Source organism: Balaenoptera borealis, assembly GCF_965194805.1.
Source record: "Balaenoptera borealis genome assembly, chromosome: 8".
NCBI classification, from domain to species: Eukaryota; Metazoa; Chordata; class Mammalia; order Artiodactyla; family Balaenopteridae; genus Balaenoptera; species Balaenoptera borealis.
This window is the reverse complement of record NC_138865.1, coordinates 68423774-68450882: the sequence shown is the minus strand read 5'-3', so window position 1 is coordinate 68450882 and position 27109 is coordinate 68423774. Positions and strand designations below refer to the sequence as shown.

Below are 27109 nucleotides of genomic sequence, written 5' to 3'. Positions count from 1 at the left end.
GTCCTTCAAGGGACATTCCTACCCCATGCCCTCTCACCAGGTTTTAAGTGCATCTTCCTTAACTTCTTTTATTCTATAGTCTGTTTTTCACATTTCGTAAAAACCTGAATAAAGCTCTTAACAATGCTCACCTTAAAAAATGCAACATAGATCTATCCATCTGCACTTCCAACAGATACATTCATACACATTTATATCTTTTCTTCCTCATTATTTTGAATAGGTACATAGTGTCTCATAGTCAGATATGCTACCATTTACTTAACTATTATTATTGCTGATCTTTGCAGTAAATAGAAAAACTGGAAGTGAATAAACAATATAATGAAGAAATATGTGAAAAGATTTCTTAATATTTGAAAATAATCAACATTTTGCTAATCTTGTTTCATTTATCTTTTCAATTTTTTTCTTACTCAATGGAGTTTTTCCCTTGGGGTCCTATGTGGTCCTTTTCTATGATTCTCCACACCTTCCATGATACCTTACCTTTTCCCTCTTCCTCGTCTCATGATAAATTTAAGTAAAAGATTACTTTCTGGAGTATACGGTTTTAAAAATATAATGAAATCTTCATTCAATACCTTATTTCTTGGTACCTGTTTCCTCAACTCTAACATGTGAAAGTCATTGTCTATTTCACTGGGTGATTATGAAGGTTAAGCAAGTCATTGGATAAGGAAATCCATATATAACATTTGAAAGTGCTTTATGAATGTCAGTTGATATCATGACTCTGTTTCTGGTGAAAAAAACAAGGAAAAAACAAGTAGAGGAAGTGCCCCAGGGTTCCTTTCACAAACATTACACGATGGTGAATACAGAACTAATTCATGGACTTTGGAGCCCTAGTCCTGTGTGCTTTCCTCCTCTAGAACTGCTTCTTCTTACAGAGTCACCTATCAACAGGTAGGGAAGGTGCTATTTGGGTTCTTTTTAGCTCTCGTTGAGTACAACTGAGGCACACTAACACATCCAACCTATTATGCTTACACCCTTCTCATTTCTGATTAGTACTCTCAAGGCAGACTACCCTTGGCCAGGAGGCCTGTTCTATGGTCACTAGGAATATCACCAAAGAATGTGTGCTGAACTGCTCACAAAGCCACAGACCAGCCCTCTAGGAGCTTATGATACAAGACAGAAGGATGGATACAGATTTATGAACAGGGTACACTCACAGTAGAAAACAAAATAATATCCTTTGTAAGTAACCAGTAGTATACTTTATATAGAATCAAGAGAAAATTCCATATAAGGTTTGGGAGGAAGATTAAATTCATGTTAGCAGTATAGACTAGGAAAAAACATAAGGAAATTCCATGTCAAGGCAGGAGAAGAAAGAATGGAAAACTACTGGCTCTTCTCTTTTTGATGCCCTAAGTCTTCTGCATGGACTCAGTAGGCAGACAGGCAAAGGACCCAAACAGATCACTCAAATACGCATATAATTTATCCACCAATATGGACAACTGGCAATTCTCTAGCCGTTAAAGCAATAAAAATCAAGACAATGATAAAATACCATATTCTACCTATCACATTAGCAAAGATTTCTGAAAGTCATTCTTGGTGCTGGACTGATAGTGGTGGCAAAGGCCCCTGTGCAGAGTGTGCAGACATTGCAAAGGAGTATAAGCCTCTGTAAATCACTTGACAATCTGCATCTAGAACCTAAAAGTGTTCAGACTTCTGGACAGGGGAATTTTTCTTCCAAGAATGTATCCTAAAAGTGTAATCTGAAAAACAGAAGAAATTCTGCAAGAGGTAGTCATCACAGTGCTAGCTGTCATAACAGAAAACCGAGGAGGAAAAATGGCCAACCATAAGAGAACGGTTGAACATGGTACATTTACCTGATGCGAATGTTAAGTAGCCATGAAAACAGTATTTACAAGGAGTTAACATCGTGGAAAGACCATTATAAGGTTCAGCTGGAAAATAAAGCAAGATACAAAACTGAATAGGGAGACTGGGTTCAGTTATGTGGAAGACTATGTATAGGACAGATTGCAAGGCAACATATTTATAGTTGTCTTTGGGGTTTTTTTGGCTTTATGTTTTTCTGAATTTTAATAGCAGTGAAGGACAAGTACTTTGGAGCCAGACTTCCTGGGTTCAAATCCTAGCTCAACTACTTACCAACTGTGTAGTCTTGATGAATTATTTAGCCTTGCAGTATTTCAGCTTTCTAATTTGTAAAATGGGATTACAAGTAGTACCTATAACTTAGTGAGTTATTATGAAGATTAAATTGAGTTAATATTTACATATTATACAATATAATCTGAGAATATAATTAATATTTATATATTTTAATAACATAATTTATATATGTTTGCTAAATAAGGAAAATAAAAAAGTAAAATTACATCACAATAATGTAACTCTCAAAAGTAAAATGTTTATTAAGAGAAATGAAATTTTCAAAAGGGCAACAAGTAAGTCCTTCAACAATAACCAAATGTAAGAATGGACAAGGCAGTGGGCATGTAGCTCACTTCCAGTTCCCAGGTGGAATCCTCTGGAACATTCTTGCCCCTCGGGACCTGGGCTATATACCTGTTTCCCATGTTGGTTCCTAGATCCTGCACTAATTGACACACATTCTGATTTCTTCACTCACCCCCATGCAGGCTCAAAACAGCAACAAACTTGAGTGGGCTGAAAGACCTGGGATGTGCAGTTTCGTTTGGGAGGTTCCTTGGACTAATCTTGACTTTGGGTACCCAGTGGCCAGGCACATGTAATCACGGCATCGCCATCAGGAGGAAAACATTACCATGAACCATCACTGTTGGTTTATTAGAATGTAATGTCGCCTCACTGAACAAAATAGACAATATTTGCTATTTATATCCCTATGCTGGCTCTGTTCATATTTGTCACTCATATATACCCTGATAGCATTCCTCAGTGTAATATTAACCTTCCAGGAAGAGAGACTCCCACAACTCCCCAAATAGGGACATTGATCATTCAGGTATGTCAGGGACGTGATAGAGACTTCCACTGGCCTTTTGTGAAAACCAATTCATTCTCTCTTTCCTGTCTTCTCCCTGCTTTGAAGACATGGCAGGAATTTCACATGGCTTCAATCTACACTTGAGTGCTGTAAAGTGTAAGAGTATAAAAGGTTCGTAATGCAGTGAAATACACCTGGTGAAGTTAAATAGTAAACCCAACATCCTGAGCTCCATCTCCCAGTTTCCCCTGTCCATCTGGGTCTGAGTGAGAGGGCCGAGTGAAATGTAGTTCCTGCCTGTGGCTTTCTTGGCTGACACGAGAAACAGTCAAAACCAGAATGGCCCCACAAGCATGTTTTACCACTCTCACAGCCAACTCAGGGAAAGAAAATCCTCTTTATTAAATCCCTCCCTTCAAGAAGCCAGTTACTAGAGATGCCAAATACACTGGTGTGGATGACTGTGGTCACTCAAATCAAAGAGCTTTAACATAGCCTCTTCCCACTGCTATTTCCATAAAACTAACAAAATCTAAAAAAATTCCATCAGGATCTTGCCACACACAAAAACCCAGAGAAAGCCTAACTCATTTTCTGATGAATGGCTCCTGTATTCCAGCTGCTGAATTTCATGTAGTAAGTTTGGAAGGAACACTACCTCGAGGACCCAAAGCAAAATGCAGCAAGATGTTAACACATTTCGTGGGCATAAAACATAAGAGTGATGGCAAAGTCAGCCAATCTGTCAGTCAGTCAGTCAATGATAGTTACTGAGTACTGGTCAAGGTGCTTTTGGAGAGACCAAAGAAGTAGAAGATAACACCTTGTCCTTGAGGATTGATAATGCAGTTGGAACACGAACACATACACTTATAATAGCAGAAGAATGCACACATAAGTTTATGTTGGCAATAAATATTAGTCATCACATTTAGTTAGAAAATCACCCCTCCCCCATTTTAGAAGTTATTTTACCTCCAAGAATGGAGGAGGAGAACAGGAACTTGCAGATAAACTGACTTTACTCAAGTTGTAGCTCCTGAAGGTCAAGGAGAATCATTCCTCCTCTTGTCAATTTTGGGAAGTATTTTTCCCTTCTAAAAACAAACTCGTTTTTCTAATTATTAAAATATTTTGAATTAATTATACCAACTAGAAAATGTAGAATAGTATATGCAAAGAAAAGAAAAATTATCTTTATTCCTACAATTCAGACATAGCCAGATATATACACACAAAACTGGAATGTTATACATATTGTTTTGTATCCTGTTTTCTCCCCTAATATTACCTATGAGCTCACATAGTATTAAAAATCATTCTTTTTTTAAAATAAATTTATTTATTTTATTGTTATTATTTTTTTGGTTGCATTGGGTCTTCGTTGCTGTGCACGGGCTTTTCTCTGGTTGCGGCGAGCGGGGGCTACTCTTCGTTGTGGTGCGCCGGCTTCTCATTGCGGTGGCTTCTCTTGTTGGGGAGCACGGGCTCCAGGCGTGCGGGCTTCGCTAGTTGTGGCACGTGGGCTCAGTAGTTGTGGCTTGAGGGCTCTAGAGTGCAGGCTCAGTAATTGTGGCGCACGGGCTTAGTTGCTCCGCAGCCTGTGGGATCTTCCCAGACCAGGGCTTGAACCCGTGTCCCCTGCATTGGCAGGCGGATTCTTAACCACCACGCCACAAGGGAAGCCCTAAAATTCATTCTTAAAAACCTCTCCTCTTTACTTTGTCATGTGGGGTCACTGACAGCTCTGTGATGATCCGTTAGATCAGGAGTTCATGGTTACTCTTGCTGCTTAATGATGATAAAGTAGCCCCATGAAGCTCAATGTGGATTTCCTTCCCAACGTGGAAGGGGAGTGGAAGAAGTCAGAGGAGAAAGGAATCGCATGACTAAATACAGTAATGGAAGGGTATTCTCTAGGGCAGCGCTGTCCAAGAGAACTTTGTGTGTTGATGGAAATGATCTCTGTCTCACTGTCCAATACAGTAGCTGCATGTGGCTACTGAGCACTTGAGATGTGGCTAGTCGACCGAGGAACCAACTTCTAAGTTTTATTTAGTTTTAATTAATTCAAATTTAAATGGCCACATGTGGCTTGTGGCTACTGTACTGGACAGCACAACTCTAGGGATATCTGCATTCTCAGGTTTAACAGACTTCCAGTAATGTTTCTGATTAAATTCCTAGAGAAAAAACATATGACCCACCAATAGTTTAAATAAAAGACAGATAATGATTCTTAGACTCCTGGCGTTCAAGATAGGAAGTATATTAGACTCTTTATTACATTTATCTTTTCCTTACAGATTTATACTCTAGTCTTGGTAGAAGGAACCAGAGTATAAATACTTCAGTAAATAAATAATGGTCACCCAACTCACAACCCTCATGAGGGCTGATGTGCATTGTTTTAAGCTAAACTTCCAGGGCAATTCAGCTCTCCTGCAGGAACCACTTTCCTTTCTGGAAGTAAGAGAAGGAAAAGGAAACACATCACCCACTTTCTTTCCTGCAGACTCTGGGCCTAGCTCACTGTGTGTGTGGGAGTGGCAACAGCATAGGTGGGTCTCCAATTTCCCTACCACTTGATGATGAAATAAAGTTCAATACAGAGGCTCTACCTTACATTTATGGGTGGAGATGAATACCATCAGCCTGAACTTTGTCAAGGTGCTATGTCGGGAGCTGTGCCCCTAATGGGTTTGTTTATATATATAGCAGATGGCTTTGCAAAACAAAATTCTTGTTCTCCTTTATGGTGAGGCTGAGAACCACCACCAAACTCTGGGCGCCAGGAGAAGAGTTGGATGGGCAACATTCAGAATCAAGACTGACCCTTCCCTGCGGTAGGTTCTGCCCAGACCATGATGCCAACTTATAGATGCAGACAGCCCACCTGTGAAGCCCATCACAGGCATCAGGAAGGGCCCCCAGGACTAATTCCTCAACCAGAGTGTGGCCTGATCAGGCTGGGCAGGACCCTTTGTGAAGCTCCTTGGCAACAATGCTGAGAGCAATTGCTTCCCAAGACCCCTCAGTATCTTCAGACAGGAAAGCCTTTCAATTCCCATGTGATCGGAGAGTATCATTTTAGGCATCCAGGCCAAACACTTGTTTTCAGATACTGCCCAAATCTCAGAGTCATCTGCCCCCTTGACCTTTCAGAAGAAACACTGGCTAAGCATGTGCTTGCCTTTGCTATTGTATTTTTATAAAATGGGGGTTCACAGTATCTACTTCATAAGGTAACTGCAAAGATTAAAGAGGATTAAGAGATGACCCATGTGAAGGGCTGAGCATGTGCCTGCACACAGCACTCTACAAATGTTTCTTTTCACTTTTCTTCCCTATTCTTCTAATAACACAAACATTTCAACTTTTATGCCTTCATTTAGTCGACAACTATATGCTAAGCACTTGCTCAAGTGCTGGCGACACAGTGGTGCATAAAACATGCTCCACGCCTTCTTGGAGTTTATGTTTCAGTGAGAAAGAAAGATAAACATATAAATGAAAAATCAAGTAATACAATTTAATATTATATGTGACAATAAAAAGGAAATTTTCTTTAAGGAATATATAGAGATGCAACTCTTTTCTCTAGACTGCATTCAAGATAGGAAGAGGAAAAAGCTCAAATAAGAAAGAAGTTTGGGCACTCCCAAAACTTTTAAAAAAGAGTAGTGATTATGGTTCCTTTTGTTTGGCCCTGTCTGGTGAGGGTAGATATAATTAGGAGGTCATCCCATAGCTCTGCTGAGGACCAGCCCTGGCAGAGTGGGGTTTTTTTTTTTGCCAGTGGTACTGATCAATTCGTGCCTGGGTAGGAGAATAAGCAGATGTCAGTGACAGAGGCAGAGCTGGCAGTGCTCAGCTTTTTGGTGGTACAGCTCTTTGCTAGCCAAGTGGAAGCAGGGATGTATGTTTATGAGCTTTACAACTCTAATCATTTTTCCACAGAGACTATAATTTTGTGGGTTACTTGAGGAAGTGTAGAGTTTTGGGCCTCAGTCATGATTGCTGCATGTGCAGGGGCATGGATAAGCCTAAGTGATGAACGAGAGGGCTCAAATCAGAGAGTTCCAGGGACAGGGACACAGAAAGAAGATGCATGGCCTACTCCCTTTGGCTACCCTAATTTCTTCTTCTGCAACACTCTTATGGCTCTTTGTGCATTCCCTTGTACTCTCTGGGGACCTTTGCACTCCCCCCTTTAAATACCTTCTGCAATCCATGATACAAGCCAATGAGCAGAAAAGAGAAAAAAATAGGTAAGTCTCTGGTAAAGCTCTTAAAGGCCATAAGAATATGATCTCTGGCATCACATCTTCTCAGCATGATTTAATGCCCTCCAACTTTACTCAGAGAAAGGCCCAGGGAATCATACACTCATTACTCACATGGTATCTTTTAAAAAAACTTTAAAAAACTCCTTCTTAGGCAGCCTCTGATATACCTGTCTTATAAGTAGGTGATTCAAACAAATGTTCTCATTTTATAGACAAAGAGATGGAAGTTGAATCATTTGCCTTTAAACCAATACTATGTTTATATGTTATTGTGCAAATAAGAGAAAAGTGGAAAATTCATACAATCATTTTAATATTTACAAACATCCAGCTATTTGCAATTATTCATGGATCTAGCCTTTATCTTAAAACAAATGGGGAGCAGACTAAAACAGTCATCATATACTTTTCTACTAAGTCCAGAGTTTTCTCATTTGCAGTCCCTTTGCTTTGGCATTTTTATAGACATTTTGAATAGTGTTACACCAACCCCTCAGAGAATTCTTTCAGAAGGAAGGAGAGGAACTAATATTTATTTGCTCTGAGATAGGCATTATCTTAGGTGTTTTAAACAGAAAATCTTCATTTTTACAACTTTTAAAAAAACTGAAATATAGTTGATTTACGATATTGTGTTAATTTTAGGTGTACAGCAAAATGATTCAGGTATATATATATTTTTTCAGATTATTTTCCATTATAGGTTATTATAAGATATTGAATATAGTTCCCTGTGCTATACAGTAAATCCTTGTTGTTTATCTATTTTATGTATAGCAGTTTGTATCTGTTAATCCCATATTCCTAATTTATCTGCCCCCCACCTTTCCCTTTGGTAACCATAAGTATATTTTCTATGTCTGTGAGTCTGTTTTTGTTTTGTATATAGATTCATTTGTATTATTTTTTAGATTCCACATATAAGTGATATCATATAATATGTCTTTCTCTGTCTGACTTACTTTACTAAGTATAATATTCTCTAGATTCATCCATGTTGCTGCAAATGGCAATATTTCATTCTTTTTAACTTACATCAACTTTTGAGTTAAGTAATATTGTCCCCAGTTTATAGACAAGGAAACAAAAACGTTCAAATAACTTACCTAAATCCTCATAGCTACCAAGTTTCAGAACTAGGACTCAAACTCTGGTCTGTTTGGTAACAGTTCATAGAGACTATTAGGGCTTAAGCTCACAGACAAATCATTTTAAACAAAATCTTGCCATTTTTGTTGAGGTCCCTCACTGTCACATAGGCAAAGTTACTCAGACTGGATCAACATTTCATAAAGTATAAACATTTTCATTAGGGAGAAAAGCATTGAATTAATTAACAAAATTGATGAAATTACCTAAACACTGAAAAATTCAAAAAACCCTGAAGAGTAGAAACAGAGACATTTTGGAAATTTCTCTTGGCCAATTTTCTGATTTAGTCACTATTTTATTTCTATCCATTGCATGAACTACCTGGATCTGGGTCCAAAGCCTGGATAACCCATTAACCAACTGTGTGTCTTTGCATAAATTATTTTCCTTCTTGAGCCTCCTTTTCTTTTAAAATAATATCTATTTTATAGGGTTGTGGAAAACATTATACATGAGAGCATTTATAAAAGCATCTAGTGCATTCCCCAGCATGTAGTAGGCCCTCAGTAAATAGTAGCAATTATTACTACCATGAAATAAGCTTAGCAGTATTTGTAGATTCTGTATAATGCACATGCAATTCTTAAGCAATTTAGCTCTCATAACCCACCACCCTTAGGTATAAAATGATGCTGAAGTGAAGCCTCCACAGTTTGGTTGCCATTTTCCCCCTTAGCTCCTGGTCTTGGCCAACAACCTCAGCCAGGTCTTCACGTAGTCAGAACTCTACTAAGCTTCCTCCCTGGAAGTGATGGAGAACCGACTCTTCATTTTAATATGGAGTCTATAAATGGGGAAGCTACAGGAACAGCTCACAGACTGTGTTAGCAAGACAGATTTTTCTTCGGGCTGAGAACTAAACCAGCTTGCAAAGCACTCGAGCTATTTAAGACTGACATTTAAGCAACTACTGTACTAAGAAAAAGGAAAATAATGGAAATAATAACCCTGAACATTCCATTTGGCACCTTCCTTTTGAAGGAACAAGGTTACAGTGGTTGGAAAGCTGACCAGTGGAGCAACCTCCTGGTCCCCTAGCCCCTGGTCAGATGGGTTGCAGCACGAGGGCTTCAAGTTAGACAAGTCCACCTGGTTCCAAGAAGTGGGGCCATTTTCAACTATAGCTTCTACCACTAGCCTGCAGGCCACAGAGAGATGCATTCTGCACACTCTGGGTGCTCTCCTCTGCTCGTGCACCTCACAGAACCTCACCTGGTCTGCAGCAGCTGCTAACAGCATTTATTACTGTGAGCCACACTCGCTCTCCAAGTTGTATACCTGGGGTAGGGGAAGAGGAAGATGGTCTGCTACTGATGTCTGCGAAGTTTCAAATAAGGGGATGAGAGTGGGCAGAGCATTTTGCTGAAAAGGGCAAAAAGGAAATGGGAGAAAGCAGAGTGAGAAGGAAGGCATGTATAAAACCCTTTTGGTTAAAAGATGTAATTGATTTTCATTAAAATATCTTCAACCCAACCAAAACCCTAATGCGTGGTGGCCTATGGCTTCCAAATTCTCAGAATGATAAGCTGCCAAAGTAAACTAATTGCAATGTGTCTCAGTAATTGCCATGTGTGGGTATATACAGTTACAGTAAAATGGTTCAGTGAATCCTGATAATGACAATGCACATATGGCAATTATATAAAACAGAGACGCTCAAAACCAGAACACCCAAAGATTCTTAACATGGATATTAAAGCCAGCTTTGCCATTTATTGGCTGTGTGGCCTTGAGGAAACCATAGCCTCTCTGAGCCTATGAGTCCCTATTGATAAAAGGGGGAAAATAATACTATTGTGGCAGCATGATCCTCATGGTAGGGAGGGGGAGAAGCACAGGGAACAAACGGAAAGAGATTCAGTGCCCAGTTGCCCATGATTTGCCTCCTGTACTCCATCACCCGCCTATGACTCAAAAATCCTGGATACATATAAAGCCCAGAATGAAGGGTGGAGGAGTTGGACATTCTGAGTCTGATGGGTGTGTGAAGTAAACACTTTGGCCACGGGTCAAGGTTGAAAGGAATGAGTTGGGAATTTCTCTATGAGAGGGGGTTACTCTGTTGCTGGTGTATATAACCCTCCTAGGTGGCTACAAGGATCAAATGAAATAATAAGTGTGAAAATATTTTGCATACAGGAAAACACACTGAAAATTCCAGCCCCTACTGTCTCATTATAAGCCTGGTGTTACTTATCATCCTACATTCTCTGAGTACAAAGGTAAATTTGCCCTCGGTTGTGTCAAGCTCTGTTGCATAAAGTTCACAAGCAACCCTTTGACTCAGGAGTACTTGAGCCAAAAACAGAACAAGGAAAGCACGGCAAAGAATGAAAATTTAATTCTGTCTGCCCTTGTCCTTCCAAGCAAGCTTTGCTGTAAGAAAGGTCTGGCAGAGAAGAGGATTCCAGATAGACACTAAAAGGGACATTAACATGAAATGCTGCAGCCTCCCCTGAGAGCCATCCTGGTCCTCTACAGCTTTTAGGTTGTGCTGCATTTACAGGACTTCCCCGGAAGGTAAAGGGAGAAGGAAGCTGGAAAGTATTTCCTCAGTCACTAGCCAACTGCTTCCTTTGGATTATCTCTGATTGGGGAAGCACGGTGAGGTGGCACTAAGTCCTACACTTAGGGTCTAGGCCTGTGCTTGTTAAAGTGGGGGCCACAGCATCAGCTCCACCTGGGCTCTACGGCAGACACAGTGAATCAGAACTTCTGGGTGAAGGGCCTGGGAGTGTTCATGTTAACAAGGTGTTTTTTACACTAAAGGTTTAGAAGCCCTAAGAACATCTTTACATGATTTTCAATCTTTGGCAAGTTTTCCAAGTGGAATACCAATAGGAAAAACAGAACAGCTCTGATTTCATTTGAAATGGAGGAGGAGAGCTCTTTGTGTGGGCATCTCTTCCTCCTGGGCTCACCCCCAGCCCTTTCTGCTGGACTCTGGGGGCTCTTGGGGATAAAGCAATGATGACTGTCCCAAAATGACTTGAGATTACAGATATAGATCAGGATGATCTCCCTCCCCACCCCAGTACCATTCTCTTCTTGGGCAAGGTGCAATCACGGGACCTCAGTTGAGTGACTCAGAAGTTCTGGGCTTACTGTTGGTCCCACACTGATCTTGTGGCCTAGACTTCTGCTGTCTAGCTGTAACCAAACTCCCATGTTATATCCGCTCCACTAACTAGGTGATTTCTTCTTTCCCCGAATCCAAGTCTATGACTATACAACTTTCCAGCATTCTAATCTCTCTAAGAGTGGGCACCATCTCACATTTGCACCAATGGCTTGATTGTTTCTCCTGCTGAACCTCTGCCTCACAGCTAAGTCCTTGTTACATACTGTTAAGCTTCCCCCAAATCTGCTGTCTAGAATATTACAGTGAGATGAAATCTGGGCTTGAAGTAAAAGAAATCTATATAGGTGGGTTTAAGAAAGCAGAGTGGACTCTGCATTTGTAAAACCTGATGTATGTCACTGGATCCCCAAATTCCTGCCACTCCTTTCCATCTGGCTACCAGGAAACTTGCCTTTTCATCTTGTCAAACCTTGGGGACACTGACTACTAATGTGGATAACTCAATTTATGATCTGTCATCCTCTGCTCCGCCCCTGAAGCTAGACAGCCTTCTTCCCACTGCCACCTGGGGGTCACACTCTGATGAGTGTGTCTAGTCTACAGGGTCTTTCCTTTCCTGCTTACTCTCATCCCACTGCACACCAAACTCTCAATTTTAAAGTATGTATTTGGTATCTCAAATGTGCCACGTACTACAGGGATTAAATAGATGACATGATTCCTTGCCTACATATGGACCATGAAGAATACTGTCTCACGGTTGAGTTCAAAGGTTTTGCTTGCCAAGAACCATTCCTTAGATATAAGCTCAGGAAAGGCAGGGACTTCTATTTTCTCTATTGATGTAGCTTTAGCACCCCAAGCAGGACCTGGCACATAATAGGAGCTGAATATTTGAGAATGAATAAATGGATGAGTGAGTGATACTTACATATAGAGCCTTTGGTGAAGATACTGATGGTAAGAGGAACCACAACTGAGCTCAAAGATTTTGATCTATGAACTTTGTACATAATAGCCTATCAGGAGTTTCAGAAAAATAAAGTGACTTCCCTTTCTAACAGTGAAATTTTCTTTTAATGGAGGAAGAAACAAAGACAATGGAAATACAATTGGCCCTGTCAGGATGACCTGGAGAGTTTTGCTGCTCCAAGCCACCATTTTCTGCTGGATGCCAGGAGGGCACTGAACCTGAAGAGGAACAAGAGTGGGCAGGAGAACTAAGTGGCTCAACTCATCCACAGAACACTTTGCACTCTTTTAGGAAAGCATCCCAAGGTCAAGGAACTTAGTCAACTAATCTGAGTTTCATCTCTAAATAGGAGCACAAATATATTTCCTACTCTCTTCATAAAGTTATAATGAGGATTCAGGTATTCATCCAACAGATATTTTATCGAGCAGTTTCTTTATAGCTACCATGCACTGACAATGATCTTGTACCTAAGAGTAATTTATAAAACATATATTGCAATATAAATCTATGTACTATCACTGACCTCAATGGTATTGATAAAAACACTACATCAGCCCAGATCCACAGACACAAACAACCTTGGGGTAAATATTTGGCTAATTCAGATCCCCTGAATCATTCTGCCATTCTGATGACAGAATTTAAGAATCTGAAGTAAAGGCTTTGCTTTGGGATGTGTGATATGAGATTGGGTTTGCGGAGGAATGTGGGAGAGGAGTGGCTGGTCGTTACACTTAAATGATCTAGAAAAATGCCTGAATGTTTTTACTTCAACAGACTTGCATCTTTAAGGTCTAGTTCTCAAAGACCTTACAAAAGAATGAAATAGAGAGTTTAGTCAGAGCAATCTGGTTAGAAAGCAAAAATTTCTGTAAAGAGAAAGAGCACTCACAATTGTAAGTAAATCGACTAGAAATTCTAAGGGAACTAGGACTGTTTTGCAACATGGTCTGAGCCCAGATGACCTGAATGGGCACAGATCAAGCCAATTCTAGTGTTTTATTGTTGTTGTTCTGTTTTATTAACACAGTGGCCTTGCTACCAGTAACAAGATGTTTCTGATGTGTGTGTGGGTTTTCCCTTTAAGAAAACTCCAACCAAAGCTATTCACATTTTTTCTTCTAAACGATGAGTTGCTTATCATATTTACAAGGAAAACTGCAACTAAAAATACAAGAATTACAAGACACGGATTGCCTTTAGTATGTTCAGACCTGAAGAGTTCAAATGAGCAGCCCCTAAAATAGAGTTATACGACAATATTTAACTTGATTTTAAGATCTCTATTCATTAGAGGCTAAACTTCATGAGTTTCAGATATAAGACAAAACATTTGCTTCTGGAAAAAATGTCATTGCTTCCCCCAAAGAATGAAAAAGCACTAAATCTGTAATAATGTTCATTAAACACTTTTCTATAGTTTTTAAGTTAACTGACAGAGAAGTCACAGTAGTCAATGAAACAGAAATTTTCTGGATCTTTTCCTTCTCTTCAATAAATTTTTGACTTCCAATTAAGAAAACAAACTGTCATGCTGCCAATGACACAACCTGACTGGCAGGTGAAAGAGCAAGTGAACTACTTAATATATAATATAGATACCCCCAAGTAGTGGCTCCTGTTACTTAATTCCTATTATAACTAAACTACCTTTAGAGCTCAATAAAAATATTAAAAGATGTTCAGTTACATTACTAACCAAAGGAAAAATCAAAACAACTTTTCTGTACAAACTGGCAGGTATTAAAATGACTGACAGGGGGCTGGTGGTGGTGGTGGTGGGATGAACTGGGAGACTGGGATTGACATGTATACACTGATGTGTATAAAATGGGTAAGTAATAAGAACCTGCTGTATAAAAATAAATAAAATTCAAAAAAAATTTCAAAACACTTAAAAAACAAACAAAAATAATAAAAAATGACTGACAATATCTAGGGTGGGGAAATGAGTGCTCTAATGCACTGCTGGTGAGAGTCTAAATTGGTATGGACTTTGTGAAGGAATATATGGCAGTATCTATCCAGCTTTAAAATGTGCATACCCATTCATCCAGCAATTTCTCTTTCAGAAATATTTACTACAGAAAGAATGCAAAGAGATATATATGTGTGTGAGAGTACTTGTGTAAACACACAATATACATAAGGAGATTTAATATAGCATTGTTAATAAAAGCAAAAAGTGGAAAAAACCATAAATGTCTTTCAACAGTGGAATGATTAAAAAATGACAAGTTCCCGTAAGTATTATACTATACAATTAAAAAGAAGGAGTTGATCTACATACATTGACCTAGAAAGCAAAAGCATACATTTTGTTAAGTTAAAAAAAAGTGGGACTTCCCTGGTGGCACAGTGATTAAGAATCCGTCTGCCAACGCTGGGGACACGGGTTTGATCCCTGGTCCGGGAAGATCCCACATGCCGTGGAGCAACTAAGCCCGTGAGCCACAACTACTGAGACCGTGTGCCACAACTACTGAGTCTGTGCTCTAGAGCCCGTGAGCCACAAATACTGAGCCTGCGTGCCACAACTACTGAAGCCCACGCACCTAGAGCCCATGCTCCGCAATGAGAGAAGCCACCGCAATGAGAAGCCCGCACACTGCAACGAAGAGTAGCCCCCGCTCGCCGCAACTAGAGAAAGCCCGTGCATAGCAAAGAAGACCCAATGCAGCCAAAAATAAATAAATTAATTAATTTAAAAAAAAGTAAGTCATAAAATAAAATGCAGAATGTGAGGCCACTTTATAATAGGGCACATGTTTTGTACATATACATGCATATATTTCATTTTCAGAAGCATTTAAAGAAGTCTAAAAGGAATACTCACCAATCTTAATAATCATTACCTTTGAGCAGTGGAATTAAGGTGAACATAGTCTGGGAAGCAACTTAAACTCTTTATAAGGTTAAGTACCCTAAGTACCTTTAAAAAAATGAACAGGTAAAATTTTTTTTCTAATTTAAAAAGTCAATAAGAATTTAAAAACTGCATTTAAGGAATGTGTTAAGAATCCAGTTAAGCCTGGTTTGATGATTTAGTAATCAGGCTTCCAAACAATTTCTCCCAGCAGGTGTGTGCTTGAGCAAACACGGCACATGAGAGCATGGGCGTGTGCATGCGCGTGGGCACACACACACAGAGACACACAGACACACAAATACACATACACACCTGTGGGGTAACACCACTGCGGGCAATCAGAGGGTGAGCTATCCCTTCCCTACAGGGACTGTGACCGCTCTTAATCCAGTGGTGAAGAGCATAGATTGTTGTCAGATGGTCCTGGGTGTAGTTTCCAGCTCTACCATTTCAAGATTAAGAAATCATGGGCAAGTTACTTAATGTTTTAGCGATTCAGATTCCTCAGCTGTAAAATGGGAATAAACAATGCCTTCTTTATAGGGTTGTTATGAGGACTAATAAGAAAGGGCACTGTAAACATGCACCATACTGCCTGACACAGGGGAAAAAAAAGGCAAACATTTTCAGCAATCAGTATGCAAAATACACAAGACAAATGGTTGGTGGGAAATCACTTTGTCTCATGAATCATAGTACCTGTATTGCCAGCAGAACTTTAGCCCTGTAAGGAACCTCATCTTTAATGGTTCCACATTTAACCTTCACACAAAAATAATTCCCAAGCTAACTAAAAACTCTTACAGTACTGTAGCTACAGGCATCATCATGAAGGAGAATGAGTGTGGGCTTTGGGGTCAGACTGTGTTTATAAAACCAGCTCTGATATTCACTAGGTATGTGACTTGGGGCAAGGTGCTTAAACTCTCAGTCTCACCTGGGAGGCTAGAGTATATTAATATTTTTATTAATGTTATTGTGAGGATTAAACAATACAAGTGGAAGTATCCAGCACACCCAGTATCTGGTACACAGTAGAAAAATGACAACAATAATAATAGCTCTAATTAACTGAGCATATACTGCAGACCAGGCATTTTCTCTCATTCTTACACCAACTCTGAAAGAGAAGTATCACTATCCCCCTATTATACTCAGAATTTAAAAAACAAAACAAAGAATCAAAACAAAATGAAAATAGACTCAGATATAGAGAATGGGTGGTTTGCAGAGGGGAGGGTGGTCAGTGAAACAGGTGAAGCAGACTAAGAGGTACAAATCTCCAGTTATATAAAAAGCCCCAGGGATGTAATATACAGCATAAAGAATATGGTCAATAATATTGTAATAACTTTGTATGGGGACAGATGGTTACTAAACTTGTGGTGATTATTTCATAATGCATGTAAATGTCAAATTTCAGTACACATGAAACTAACATAATATTGGACACCAACTGTATTTCAATAAAAATAAAATAGTCAGGAAACTTAGATTCAGGACACTGCATGACTTGCTCATAAGATTCCAATTCAGATCTGCCTGACTCCAAAGTCTTTTTCTGCAGACTTTTCTACAGCTTTTTCTACAGCTCACTGTTTCTCTTCCTTTATCACCTTGGGCAAGTCACAACTTCCTCTTCTGGAAATCTCCTCTTCTGAGACACCGTGACCAATTTGGGGGTATGTAAGTTAGTGGCTGGGAATGCTTTGAAAACTGAAAAGTGCTTTCAAAAACAAGGGACTTGCACCTACGGGCCCTGGGAATGCCTCAAAATACCTCTTCCACAGGGCTGCCACTGCTCAGAATTTCACTACTCGACACTCAGTACCAGATGTGCAAATACTCATGAGAAGGAGTATTGCATTAAATTTACCTTAATGTATAAGTGAATCATTAAATCATCCTATTTCCTCTAGGGAGAGGTCTCAGGCAGTTGGTAAGCACTGGATATCTAAAGAGATGAACAGGAAAATAAGAGGAAGTGCCCAGAGAAAAGACGGGCCCTGAAAACTTGATTCCAAGTCACAATTTTGCCAACGGCTGGCTCCACCAACCAGTTGAAGAAACCATGGGCAAAATCCCTCTCTTCCTCCTCCCCTTTTTATTAATTCATATTTATTCAATAAACTTTTATTAAGCATTACCATGTACCAAACATTTTGAGGAGATACGATTCCTGTCCTAAGGAAACTTAGAATTTAGTGATGATTATTTGATTTAGATTTAGTCCTCTAATATCCTTACTGATATATGGGTTTAATCTGTGAGTGTGTGTGCAGATGCTTAATCACATATGTAGATTATTCACAGTTCAATTTTCCATAATCAAACAAACAGCTCTTCTGATTAAGATGACCATCTTACACACCTGTCGTAAAACCCAACATGTTGAAATTCTGACTGCACTCATATACACACTTGAATTTAACTTTTGTTTTATAGAATTAGCACACTGTCAGAATTTATCAAGTATTAGTTATGTAAAATTGCTCTTGGGATAATTTTGTAGTAATTAAGTATATAAGAGTAATTAAGAATTTCCCTGGATCTAATCATCAATCCCCAGTACTATATAAGCATTAATAACATCAAGGCTGATACCAAAAATTATTCCTGATTATGACCGCTGATGATAATATCAGCTGATAATATCAGAATAACGTGAAGTACACTCATTGGCTCCTTCTCTTTGTGACTATGTCACAACTTTCTCAGTGAAGACGATTACACTGTTGATTTATCAATCTTATTTGTCTTCCTGAGATTTCAAGGCAAAGTTGTGACACATGCTTAAGTTCTAAGCAATACAATTTCTAGACTTACTGCTTTATTATTTCACAACCTCACATATGCAGATGTGACTAAATTTCCTGTGGGAGGGAAGTATGTTTACTGTCTCTACAATTTGCCTTTTAAAAAAATAAGCTTTAAACATTTAACACTATAAACTCCCAGAACTGAGATCAGTCATGGCTGTAACCCATAGGGCTCTTCTGGAAAGTACCATTGCACAATCACTGTTAAGTAAACAGCCAACACAGAGGAAGAAGTTAAGCTTGTACCTGCCACTCCATTTCATTTAAGTATCAGTGCTCTGAGGTTTCTTCAGTTTGAAAGACGGTTTGGTTGTTTGGTAGGACAAGCCATTTACAACGTGTTTTGTTCTTGGAGGCCTGTTGGTGTCTGGAAACCTTTTGTTGTCCGCACTGAGGTGGGAAAATGCCACTATTGTCTGGGAGCTCACTGGCCTGCTTCTTCGGGGCCTGCAGGCACACTTTAAATCATGAGAAAGACAGCTTATGAACCACAGGAGCCAGGACCAGCAGAGAAGGCTCTGCTTTTCCCCGCTGCTGCCTTGATATCAAACAGCTCAGGCTGGGGAGACAGCTTCATGGTGATTTCCTAATGAAATCTAATGACTGGATCTTGGATGATGGAAATCTTTGTGTTGGCAACTGGCAACTCCAGAGGGGTGAAAATGGGAGCAAGCAGTGGAAAGTATAGAAACCTAAGAGAATAGGGAAGAGAGGCAGAAAATGGGGCAGAACCCTCAGAAAGAGGCCTCTAGGCTCTACCACTGATTTCCCAGAGGCAATCAATGTGAATGAATCCGTGAGATAGTTCCATTTTACAGATTAGAAGACGGTTCCAGAGAATCTTTGGCACACCCTGTAGTCTGTCTATCCAATAAACATTATTAACAGAACCTCAGTTTTGTCGAGCATGGCAACGAACTAAAATACCTGTCTTCCCAGACTCCCTTGCACGTGAGGGTGGCCATGGGACTAAGTCTGGGGTACACCTGTCCTCCACTCTTCTCCCTCACTTTTGCCTGAAACTGAGACAAGAAATGAATGGAGAACATCACCATCCATATTGTGACCAGGAGGATGGAAGCCACTGTTAAAGACGGCAAAGCAGAAAGCCGGAGGAGACTGGGGCACCATTGGCTCCATGGGGCTGCTTCTCCTCCATGCACTGTTTACTTTTAGATGTCTTGTCACATGAGAAGAGTACACTGTGCATGCTGCTATAACATGATAAACAAATCCTGAGAAGCCCTTTGCTCTGTACAAATGTGTATTACAAATAACAGGCTCTTTGGGAAAACCAGGATTGGGACAGACCACTCAAAATCTATGAAACCTACTCACTGCAGGAGTAACAAAATAATCAAGAAAGGATTTGGGCAGCCGGTTCAATGTGGCTGGAGGCTCTTTGGTGGTTATTAAAAATGGACAAAAATGTTGACTGGAAATGACGGCTTGCAGGAACTGAGACAGCAGGTGATAGAACGAGCACTTAGGAAGAATTGTGATCTGCCATCAGCTGAGGGCTGGGCAGGCCAGGTGTGTACCTTTCTGGGGACGCAGCCCCCTGGGATCATGCTCATTTCAAATTTTATAGAAAGAGAGCAGAAAGGGATTCTGCTTATGTAGCAGATAGGCTGAGGGCTTCTTCATTTTCTCCTTCTCTTGCCATCTCAGCTCCTCTTGCCTAGGAAAGATTGTGTGTGAACAAACAGAGTTCCACATTATTTTGACATCCCCTATTTACCACTTTTAGCTGAGCGAACTGGACTGTTTATTTAAGTCACTGCTGTTTGGGTGTTCTATGCAGGCAGTCCAATATAATCCCAAGACTTAGGATGTAATGTTCCTACCTCGCCCATTCCATTCTCTACACAGTGCCCTGGCCGACTTTCCTAAATACCACGCTGGCCTCTTCACTCGGCAGCATTACACTCAGTGTGGCCACAGATCCCATTATGAGCTGGTCTTGCGGGTCCCTCAGCCTTCTTTCCCTCTACTCCACGACTGAAGCTGTATATCCCAGCCGTACACCAACTGCCTCTGGCTCATCTCTCTAGGCACACACCATGCTGTCATTTGTGTTCTTGCCTGTGTGCTTTGCTTCCCCCTGCCTGCAATGCCTCTCGCCACTTGGCTTACCCAGTGATCTATTTACCATCAAAACTCTATTCAGTGAAAGTGCGGAGTCCTAACCACTGGACATGCAACGGACTATTACTCAGCCATTAAAAAGAATGAAAAAATGCGATTTGCAGCAACATGGATGGACCTAGAGATAGTCATACTGAGTGAAGTAAGTCAGACAGAGAAAGACAAATATCGTATGATATCACTTATATGCGGAATCTAAAAAGAAATGATACACATGAACTTATTTACAAACCAGAAACAGACTCACAGACTTAGAGAACAAACTTAAGGTTACCAGGGGGGAAGGGTGGGGAGGAGGGATAGACTGGGAGTTTGGGATTGACATGTACACACTGCTATATTTTAAATGGATAACCAACAAGGACCCACTGTATAGCACAGGGAACTCTGCTCAATGTTATGTGGCAGCCTGGGTGGGAGGGGAGCTTGGGGGAGAGTGGATACATGTGTATGTATGGCTGGGTCGCTTTGCTGTGCACCTGAAACTATCACAACATTATTAATCGGCTATATTCCAGTATAAAACAAAACAAAAAAAAAACTCTATTCAAGAAGAAACTCTATTCACCTCTAGGACCCCTTCTCTGACACCTTCTTCTGAATAAACTGGGAGCCTCTGATACATTCTGTTATTGCATGTATCACATTGCATTGATTAAATGACATTCATGTTTGCCTGACAAAAGTGCATGACCAATAAACACTTGCTGAATTGAACTTGGCCTCTCCTTGATGGGTCCAGAAGCAGGAAGGTTGTGAAAATACTGTTCTAGGAATTCCCACAGCATTCTAACAGCTTGGAGTGAATAGAGCATTTAAAAAGAAATTATCCATTAGTACCATAACAAAATGTACAAATATCAACTCTCAGGCAACTAATCCAGGCAAAATTCTGAAGCTTGCCCGGGCAAGAGAATGGTCCTAAAGAGAAAGAAAAGACTGAAGAACAAGCTTACATGATTGGAAAGAGTTGTCCTTATGTTTACATCTTAAATAAAAGACTAAAATGTACTAGGAAGTTGCCTTGGACATGCCACCCAGAGACCTGTAAATGCTACCAGTATTCAAACATTAAAAGAAATGACACCTTATCCACCCTTACTAACGAAGGCAGTATGAATGGATGAAGTGGATGCAGAATCAACAAAACTGAGCTCTGGTCCTGGGTCATCCACTAGTTAAGGGAACTTGAAAAAGCAGTGCTATTAACCTTTTCAAAGTGTGCCTTTTACAAAATACCTCGTAATAAATATATACATGGAGCACACAACATCTAAGCTCTTATCAATTAGTACACCATGAGCAAAACTCAATGGACCTCATTTTCTTCTTCATCTATAAGACTAAAGCCACTCTGAGTACTAACCTTTCATGGCTCTATGTAATGCAACAGTATCTACCTACAAGTGTATATTCCACGGATAGATATAAACACATACTTATTTTGATGTGCCTTTGACTTAAAAATAGGTAGCTTAAGAATGTGGCTTGGAAATGTGGACTTCTTGTTAAAGACGCCTGTGTACTTTGCCAAGGCAGCAATGCCTAGACATTTAATATTCTTCTATGTCTCAGTTCCCATCTCTAAAAATACAGTGATGACATTTTTCTCTGACCTCTACCTGCAGCAGGGAGCACAGAGAGGATGGGGGTGACAACGCTCATTAAGGCCATGAACTTCTTGAAAGAAAGAACAAATATTCACTGTAGCTATCGTGCTAGCAATCCCGACACTGCTTGGGGCTTTAAAAATCTACTTTTAATGGGGCTGAAGTTCCTTGTTACCAAGATGCTATATAACACCATCGAGCAAACTAGTGCAACCAAAGCTGAAAGGCACGGCCAATAACAGCAACTCATTTAGAGGGTCTCTGCTCCCCTCACTCCCAGCACCGTAGCGCCCACTTGAAAAATATTAGATCAGTTTGGGCCCTTATCCTAAGGAGTAGTTGATGAGAAATGCTCATGCCCAGAAAGTTTCACAAAAACATTTTCAGAAAAAATGCTTGAGGAGGAAGTAAGTCTGCATCTGGATCCCTACTCCCTAAATTCTAGCAGTTGCCCAGGGGCTAATGCATGGACACTCCCTTTGCAAGCTCTTCACTGCAGCCACTTGCCCATCCTCCTGGGAGAAAGTCACGATTTCCAATTTGCATAACTATATCTTATCTCTTCCAGAAAGGCTTGTTGTATGTATCTATTTTAGAGCTGCTACTGTCACTGGCAAAGTCCACTGAGGTCCCCGGGAAAAATAAGACACAACCTAGGTGATAAGATAACCTCTTCTTTTGTGTTTACTTTCACTTGCCTAGAGCGGGCCTTGCACTTAATATGTCGGATTAGCGTTCCCAGTGCAGAACTGCTGTGCCAGACACTTCAGCTTGGCGTGCATTGTGCAGAAGCGCTGAGCACGACACTGCAACTGAAGATGAGGATGGCATGCTATTTGCAGAAATGCTGCACTGGACCCGCAGGAACTCCTCCCACCCCTCTGCAGGAGAGAACACTATAAAGCAGCCCAGCCTCCATCCAGCCTTTCTGGGAGAGCCTGTGTTCTAGAGCAGGAGCTGGAGCCTCTCCATTCTTTGATCAAAGCATAAAGCTTTCCTTTGCTTCTGAAACGAACTCAGTCTCGTTCTATTGGCTCCAACAACACTGGGCAGAAGGACCTTTGTTGGGGAACAACTAGGGAGGATCGGTAACACTATTAGCGGTTTCTCACTGGCCATGGGAATTTTTAACAATTAAAGTGAAATTAAAAAAAAAAAAACACAATTTCAAGTTTCAACAAAACTTGAGAAAATTCATTGTTCAACTAAAAATGAGAAATATGGCAGAAGAGTCTTTTGCCGAGAGGCAGGGCAAAATGATAAGGTAAATCCCATTATCTGTACTCTCTTGTTTCATTATTCATTTGGTGAATGAGAAAGTGTCAATCACTTATTCAGTAAATACTTACTAAATGCCTACTTTGCACCAAGTATTATGCTTGCCCTAAGACTACAAATATTATTCCTATTCTCAAATAGTCTAATAAAGAAAAGGGAGTAGAAGGAAGAGCATTAATTAGTTAAGCTCCTACACGGTACCAGGTGCTCTGCTTGCTGAATTCTCGTAACAACTGATGAGAGAAGGTAGGTAAGACTCCCCTCATTTAATGAAAGTGAACTGAGGCTCAATAATTTGTCCAGAGTCACACAGTTGAGTAGATTGGTATTTGCATTCAAGTTGGTCTAATTCCAAAATCTCTTTTAGAATTTCTTTAGAAAGCAGAAAAAAGAAGAAAAGAAACCACCCATTATCCTACCACCATGATTAAAAAAAAAAACCTGTCAACATTTTGAAGAATTTCCTTCCAATATTTTTTCATGCAAGTAGGTTAATTTTTGAAATTTTAAAATGTGTTTTTCACAATTGTAATCAAAGTGTGTTATACTGCATTTCACTGGAATTATGACACCATTGACTGTGAAATGCTCCATTGTTCTATACAGCACCAGAAAGAAAAATCACTGCCAATTACATGATGCCACTGACTGGGATATGTTCAGATTTCAGCAGTGTTAAAATATGAAGGTAAAAATTGTGTGTCTTAGAATCAGTGACCTATTCTGCATTCCACAAACCCCGAACTCATGTTGTTTGCCTCCTGCCTGTAGGTGAGGGTGGCTTCAGAGCACCTGAATCTCCCCCGCATTAGAAGAGCTCCTTGTCAGGGTTGGGAGGCCCCCCTCAGAAGACAGAGTGCTCTGTTTGTCTTCCTCACACATTCATTGCTTTACGCATAGTAGGCACTCAAGGAATGTTTCTTGGTTGAGTAAACACATAATAAAGCTTGAGAAGAAATTTACTGACAGAAGAAGGTAAAAATTACTACAGACCCAAGTTTTGTTGGGGAACGGGGGGTCTGTGTGACTACTATCAGGGAGAGGGGAGAAGCAATGGATGGAACTTTGAGCCAGAGCCAGTGGCCCTGGGCTTTCCAAGATTCTTCCCTTCCAACAACCTGCCACTGTCTGCATTTTGTCTCCTCATTGGCTGTCTAGACCCCTGCTTTGATGTTCTTATCCAAACCTAGCTCCATAGTACTGCTTGATTCTGCCATCTTGGGAAGTTATTCACACTTATCCACACAGCTTGAATACTGATTTAGATTTGTTTGGGGATACTACCCATTAATTTCAAGTAATAACTCATAAAGAGCAAACTCAGGAATCAACATGAGACAGATGGAGATGAGTCATGTTTCTCAGGTGCTGAAACTCTCAGTTTAAATGTATGGTATCCCTTCTGCTTATACAGAAGGTGTGTCTGTCCTTAGGAAGTAAAAGGCTATGTATACTTTGAGTCTATATGATTTGACAACTCAACTTTCTATGGATGTTCACTAAGATATCTGCCTGAGTCAGCAAAATTGGTTTAAGTAAAGAAAAGAAATTAAGCTAAACTTAGTTCTCCATGCATGTTCTAGGTTAAACACATTTTGAAAACCATCATGATTTCTCTTGCCTTCCTTCCCTCCTCTTCTTCCATGAACCCATCCAGTATCTATGTGTCTTTACAACACGTGAAGAACTGTGCTAAATTCTCTAAGAGAAAGAACAGTGGGTCAGAAAATTCTGACTTTAGAAAGAAGTTTACACATTACCAGTGAAGACAAGTTTTACTCACAGAGAAGTAAATTACAAGGGAGACAGAGCTTAAGTATCAATAATACCAGAAATACAGGTGATATGCTATCAAGAGTTTAAAGCCAGGAGAGATTACATCCAGCAAGGAGATCAGGAAAGGCTTCAGAGAGAAGTGCCATTTCATCTGGGCCTTGAAGGATGGAGAGGATCTGGGCATATGGGAATGGGGGCAAAGCCCTGTGAGAGGAGAGGCATGCATGGGCAAAAGGACTCCTGTTGTTTCCCTTGTACACTGTTTATTGTTTAGGAAACAAGATGCTGTTGTTAGGGCCTAACCATGAGGTGTTAAAAGTGCTGGGTCAATGAATGGATCATCACCTTGGGCTGACCACTTGGGGGTGTCCTAAGTCATACCATCTTAGGGTCAAAGCCAGGAAGATACTGCAACATTTCATGCTGATTAAGTGTGAAATTTTAGAGGAAAGTTATTAAAGCCAAAGCCTGGTGGTGTATAGCAGGACATCTGAAATCCACAACAGGTAACCAAGACACCTGATTAAAAGCAACAGCACAACATCACTTTTCAAAACTCAAGGGACTGTCAGCTACTTGCTTACCATGGACATGGATTCCATTTGGTTGAAAAGAAGAGTTTGTTTCTGGCTGATAAGACTTCAGGTGTGATCCTGAGGGCTGCTGGGTATGGGCAGGCTGTGTTCTCTGCATTATTGAAGGAGGAGCTGGAACTCTCCGGGGGCTGATGTGGTGAGGAGATGGAGCGGAAGGTGCAAACCTGAGAAAACAATGATAAAAGGAAACATAAGAGATGTAAAACAGCAGGAGCAAAGGCAAACTCTTCAAAGCCAAATTCTAATTCCCTATTCTGGCTGTATAATAGTGTGACAAAAAGTCCTCCAAAAAAAACTTAAGACTTTTCTCTCCCATTTTTAACCACTGACTTCTCAATTGAGATACTGAAGGAATAAAAGAGATCAACAAAGGGAAAATCTAGTCACAGTCTGAGTTTGTCAAGCTTCTTAAAATGCATTTCAAATACTCTGGGTTTGGTGAAATTCAAAGCACATCTTTTGCCAGACCCCTTTTCTGCTAAGTTTTAGACCCGTTTGCATTTTAAGGGAAATTTAATCTGTATGTTCCTGATTCATTTACACTTAGCTCATAAACATTTTGTTCTGTAAGACATATCTGAGGTCCAAGAAGTATTATAAGACTTTATTATAAGCCTCTCTAGTCCTATTCTCTTTAAACAATACATTTTCTTTTGCCAAGAATAAATTAACTTAAATCTCAAAGGTCAAGTGTGGTTTGAAATCCAGAACCCAAAAGATCTGTGTGGGTTCTGTGCTTGGCAAAGAACATTGCCCAGGGTGTAACAGGAACCTTACACACGATTTGGGACATCTTTTGCAGTCACACGTGCCAATCATAATGAGATTATGGTAGTTTCTGAGGTGGGACATACAGGTGTTTAAATAAGGTGACATCATCAACTAACCCGAGATATAAAATGGATAACTATCTATTGATCTTCTAATTGTACAGAAAAATGGCAGGATCTGACTCACTAGGTTTAAAAAGACAGTTTATACTTTCTAACATCGAAGTTCCCTTGAAGTGTACTTGTGCGAACAGTGTTAAAGTTGAGCAATGACCATAGACTATCAAAACGACATTCTATCTGCCAGTTCAGTAGGGGTCTGGTGCAAGTGTGGTGGAGAAAGGAGCAGGGACTCTGTCAGTGCAGTGAAAAGAAGCATCACAATGATGTGCGGAAAAACTATATCAGCAATGAAGAGTTTAGTCTCCCCGCAAAGGCTCAGGTGATTGAAAACCTTCAATAGGCTGTTTCTTACACTGTATAGAAAGACAGGCTTTGTTTTATGCCAACATGTAGATGTCGCCATCTGTGTACACCACTTATTTCATACAAACAGGTCACTTCATTTTTCTGGGCTTTTTGTGTAGGGCCATAGGTGATCAAAGGGAGGATGAACCAGTCAAGTTTATCAAGCAATTTTCAACATTTTGAACCATAGTATTTAACAAGGCAGAGCTTCTACATTTGTATTGCCGCAGTAAGAAACCATGGGATGAAATCTCATTTGTTTTTGCATTCCCCTTGCTGAGGTCTGATAAGACTAGGTAAGATGATGTAGG

General features: G+C 40.2%; 1 protein-coding gene across 1 annotated transcript in view; it reads right to left on the bottom strand.

Annotated features, from left to right (window-relative positions):
• The window catches only part of GLIS3 (GLIS family zinc finger 3), a gene marked incomplete at its 5' end in the record, with an annotated part of 158751 nt that overhangs the window by 5571 nt on the left and 126071 nt on the right, over positions 1–27109 (bottom strand). The window contains one exon of the mRNA XM_082400631.1: positions 25549–25724. Within this exon, the coding sequence (XP_082256757.1) occupies positions 25549–25724 (176 nt within the window). The remainder of the gene's footprint in view (positions 1–25548; positions 25725–27109) is intronic.